General features: G+C 39.0%; 1 protein-coding gene across 3 annotated transcripts in view; it reads left to right on the forward strand.

Annotated features, from left to right (window-relative positions):
- The window catches only part of LOC115236183 (importin-13), a 13,988-nt gene that overhangs the window by 8,341 nt on the left and 430 nt on the right, over positions 1-5,217 (forward strand). For 2 of the 3 annotated variants that reach the window (XM_029808471.1, XM_029808473.1), the window contains 5 exons: positions 2,218-2,482; positions 2,613-3,366; positions 3,605-4,514; positions 4,590-4,736; positions 4,832-5,147. In XM_029808471.1, coding sequence (XP_029664331.1) covers positions 2,218-2,482; positions 2,613-3,366; positions 3,605-4,514; positions 4,590-4,736; positions 4,832-5,076 — 2,321 coding nt within the window. In that variant the 3' untranslated portion in view covers positions 5,077-5,147. Of the gene's footprint in view, positions 1-1,019; positions 1,402-1,667; positions 1,833-1,978; positions 2,126-2,217; positions 2,483-2,612; positions 3,367-3,604; positions 4,515-4,589; positions 4,737-4,831; positions 5,148-5,217 lie in introns of those variants that run through there. The other variant, XM_029808470.1, reaches the window with a different exon arrangement.

Genomic DNA, 5,217 nt, shown 5'->3' on the forward strand with positions numbered 1-5,217 from the left:
TATATATATATATATGACATTATTAGTGATACATATATAAATGAAATGATGATAAATGCGCTAATATGCTAATTTGTTTATCATTAAGAGAAAAGAGATATTCTTTAATTATCTTGTATCAGATTATAAAAGTAAATATTGGAAATTATGAGACATGTAAAAGTGAATCGAGATTTAAGGAAAATAATGCAGCATACCTGAACAGCAACCTCCAGATTCCAGTTGTGTCTCTGCAAAACATCTCTGCATACTGATAGATCCTCAATACCGGTGAGATCCTGGAAACAATCGTTATGTCATGTCATGATAATACGAGGATAAATGTCGATTCTCGTGACTTTAAAATGAAAAGCCCGACGATAAAAGTACCTGGAATTGGAGTACTTTCTCAGTCTGATCACTACTGAGCTCCCCTAAAGCGAGATCTGCCATGACGAAATTTTCCTCCGGTGAGTTGTGGAAACGAAATGTTTGGACAATCCGGCGGAAAATTGTGCGCGTAGTTACATTGAGCCCATCAGCTGATACAAAGTTCGCATATACGGCGTAGGTTATAATAATGCGAGATCGTAACCATTTGGATACGCGGATATTTCTCAACGAGAGTTTTAAACCTTGAGCGTTTTTCAATTAAGCACAGGAGGCCCCTCACGAAACGTCACGACACAATTCGTTTCATTTTTTAACTACACAAACGTTGTTTTTGACATCATGACTCTTCACAGTATAATTTACGATTTCAAGTTTTCAAGCTTGTCTCTCTCAATCATTCTTCATCATTCTCAGACCGTCACGACAACGTCATAAACAAACAATTTACTTTTCGAGCTCTGCCATTGGCGAGGGTCGCGTATTTTCCTAAAAGACTCTAAATGTTTGGCATCGACCAATCAGAATAAAAAAATCTTTGTCCTCCTGCTTGGCCAATCAAATGATTGGAAACATTTTTAACTTTAAGTCGTTACTCTATGTTACATACATAAAACATGGCCGCGGTAAGTAAGACTAGGTCAGTTTAGGTTAGATTAGATCAGGCTTATGTTGTGCAATGTTATGTTATCGTGCGGGTGAGAAGCGCTCTATTGAATCTCGCAAAGTAAGATGATAAAAAATTGGAAAAATGCGCGATCAGTAATACGAATTGGACGCACAAACGACGTCCTGACCGGTGTGTTGGATTTCCTTGTAGGGCGTACGCTGCCCTAATAAGAACAACGGATATCGAACGTTGTCGAAACGACATAGCACGAGACGCTTGGAATGGATTATGCAACGATTGTCGACGACGCAGTCAAGCAATTCTACTCGGCGGGCAACAATGAGGCTCATTCATGGCTTTTGCAAGTGCAAGCCTCTCCCGAGGCCTGGCACTTTGTATGGCAACTTTTGGATCCCTCTAAGGTCTTCTTTCTTACAAAGCTTCTAATTTATCTTCTCTTATTACATCTACTTCTTTTATAACTCGCTTATAATGTTCTTTTTTTCCCGATGGTTCTGTAATTCTATACTTTAGGAATGTTACAAGCAGAGTCAGATGATAACTTTTGACACTATTTTTGAACAAGAAAACAATGTAGCTGTAATCAGAAAATAAGTTGGAAATATTTTGAGTGTTTTAACAGTGATCTAGAATTAGTTGACCTTTTTTGATTTACATTATTTTTCAGTCATTTGAAGTGCAATTTTTTGCGGCGACAACTTTACATGCAAAGATATCCAAACAGTGGGATGAAGTGCCTCAAATTGAGTATCCAATGTTAAGGGAACGTTTGCTCAATAGTGTGAGAGGAACCAACACCCCTACATTTATTCTTGCAAAGCTTTGTCAAGCGGTAATTTATATATATATATATATACATATTTTGTTTTTCTTAATAATTTAATAAAAAGATATGGGGTGTGTGTGTTGCAAATAATTAGCTAACATTTGCATATAATTCATTATAGTCATAAATTATCTAACGTGCTCTAATTTCAGTTAGCTGCATTTGTGGTCAACGTTTACAGTGCAGAAAACAGAGAAAAAAATAAAAGTATAGTTGACGAACTGCTTAGCATTGTACCTTATAATTCTCCATCTGCGTTAGAATTGTTACTTCGAGTACTTTTAATACTTCCTGCTGAGGTATATAAATATATGTGAGATTATTTTTGTGCTACTTAATTTTAACTCTTTGAGAGAGAGAGAGAGAGAGAGATGATTGCAATTATTTGTTTAGTATAAAAAGAAACACGAAGCAAAAAGTGCCAAATTGCGGGAAGCCGTTCTCAACTTAATCAATAGCTGGTGCCAAACTGCGTGGCTTTTGCAACAGGTCTTTTCAATGTGTAATCCCAATTCTGAAGGTAATGATAACACATTGTACACCTTGGGCCTGGAATGTGCTCAATCATGGCTCAAAATCGACCAGTTACCTTTAGAAACCACTGGCCAGATCTATCCCTACTTATTAATGGCTGCAGCCCACTATGCACCTAATAGGTACAGTTATACTATATATTAAAAGAACACGCGATAAATCGACTATTGTAAAACTTAATTATGTAATGATAAACAAAATAATAAAAAAATTAAACCAAATAATTTAATAAAGTTACTTTTTCCATTATAGAGAAGGTGGCGATGATGAGAATATCAGAAGCTGGGAAATAGTACAAGATTGTTTAACTATGATTGTGACACGTTGGGAGCTTCAAAAGCGACCTCAAACTTTCTGGGAATGGGCTACTGCTTTGGTATCGATGGCGAAACAAAACAACGAAAAATATTTCTGCGAGATACTAACTGCTATCGGGGAGACTCATAGCCGAGCGTTTCTCATCGCTCTCGCTGAGAATTCCAACGAGACACATGCATGGACGGCCATGCATTTGATCGAATTATTGTTGGATTGTTCGGAGCAGAAAGGTCGTTATCCTACGGAAGAGACGCGTAGCTCTATACCGTTTGGATTTTGGTACGCATTACAAGATGATCTTTCCACGTTGGATCAACCGTTGGAGAGTCGAGCTCTAGAAGCATTGAAACCCATTTATTTTCGATTGGCCCAGGCATTGTTGCGAAAATCGACATTACCTGCATCTCCGAACGAAGGAGGGAACGCGGATGAACGCGAGCTTTTTAGATGTTACAGGCAGGACGTGGTGGATACGTTGGATTATTGTTACAAAGTTCTCGGTACTGATCTGTTGGCACTTCTGGGACAAAAAATGAGTCTTGAAGATTTAGCGTGGACTGACATAGAATCCACATTGCATGCTTTCAAAGCTCTAGCCGAAAGTGTTGGCACTGAAGAGTATTATTACATTCCTGCACTAATAAATTTGATTCTCGTTCGCATACCTTATCATCTTTATCCCGAGGAGGTATGTATAGTTTCTGTGTGATAAAACAATTAGAATTGTGAGTGTCATTCTTAGAATCCACAATCAATATTAATAGAGTATTTTTTTCTTATATTTCTCTTTTTTTCTTTTATTAAATAAAATAATTTTAAGAATTTAAAAATTTTATTTTATTTGTAAGAGATGTTCAAAATATGACACATACTTTTTTGTTTTTACTGTACTATCGTGAATTTAATAACAAACGATTCATCTCCAGGTATTAACGTGCGCCTGTTCGACGCTAGGCGCATACGCCGAATGGATAGGGGAGCATCCCGAACCTTGGCTGAAACAAGTATTGCAACTCGTTACTGAAGGATTGACCAGAGGTTCTATGACGTCACCTTTTGCAAGTATGGCGCTAAAGGATCTGATCAGAGAATGCGAGTCGCACCTCATCCCTTACGCGCCGTCCATCCTCCACACCATCAGTCAAACATTACCAAGCATCGAGCCCGGCGGTAGGGAAGGCTTGCGACTCATGTATGCCGCCGGAAAATTACTCAATATATTGCCCTCTATGGAGGAGCAATTAGTGCATCTCGAAGCGACATTAGGATTATGCGTGATGAGGATAAAAGAGCTGTTGGAGCAACCGTTATTCACGGCGCGAGTCGGCGTGACAAATTATTTGAAGATGGTTACCACATTCTTTACAACTATCGAAGGCGCGATCGGTAAAGCTGTGTTGGACGGCGTACTACCGGTGTTCAATCAGATTGTTGTGCATCCCGAATGGAGCCAGGACAACGCTACATTGGAGGCGATGCATATATGCGCGCAACGATCTCTGTCAGCGTTGCAACAGCCGGAGATAGAGGCACGACCCCTGCTTCCGATTTTGTCAACTTCGTATAAGATCTGGCCGCATCCGGCCGCGTTGAATCTATTGAAGCAGCTCGTGCTGTTGTTTAGGAGAGATCCAGACAACATCGTAGGTCCGGTGCTCGCGGAAATAAGCTCGATAACGTTGAACGGTGTGAAGGCTTGCAGATCGGTGCAGGGCGACCTGTCCGAGTGGTCAGACTTAATGGAAGCTTATCTAGACGTGCTCACGCAAATCTGTAAGAAGAACACCAGGATATTGCTGCAGATTCCAGATCAAATACCGGACATGTTGCAGTGTGGTAAGCGTAATCGTGTGTCTCAATATATTCTTAATATTTAAATTATCTTACAACGTAATTATTTTTTTTCTATAGGAATCGCATGCCTAACTCTACCAGAGACAGCTACAGCCAAAGCGGCCGGTCATTTTCTCAGTAACGCGATTATGCAAAGTCCGCATCTGCAAACGTTTATTCAACCGATCGGGCAAGAACTTGTCTCCGCAATTTTGCATTGTGTCGGTAAGCAACAGAAATGCACAAATATTTCGCACATTTGCAAAACCTATGCTGGTCTGTTTATTTGAGATCGCTCATTTATTTATTTTTTGTTATAGGTGGAGCAATACCTCATAGTAATTTAGATCCACATGCCGAAGTTTTATTAGCATTAAATAAAACTTGTTCGGAATGGACCGCGCAGTGGTTACGGATCGGACTGGAGAATCAAAAGAATCTTGCTGCTATAGTGTTACAAAGGGAAAACATGATACGCATTTTGACGGAGAGAACAAGAGCGACACGACTTTGTGAAGTATTAAAAGAAATTAGTATTCAATGTCGTCAAAAAAAGGGACTGTGACAATAGAACTTTTAAAATCGATAGATTTGACGGCACGAAAAACAAATCTAAGGCAATTGTTATGATCTAAGGTAAGAAAAATAATGTAATGCACAGAAGTTAACATAATTTATCTCTTCGTAATAAATACTACATTATATA

Source organism: Formica exsecta, unplaced genomic scaffold (genome assembly GCF_003651465.1).
Source record: "Formica exsecta isolate Colony F162 unplaced genomic scaffold, ASM365146v1 scaffold245, whole genome shotgun sequence".
NCBI classification, from domain to species: Eukaryota; Metazoa; Arthropoda; class Insecta; order Hymenoptera; family Formicidae; genus Formica; species Formica exsecta.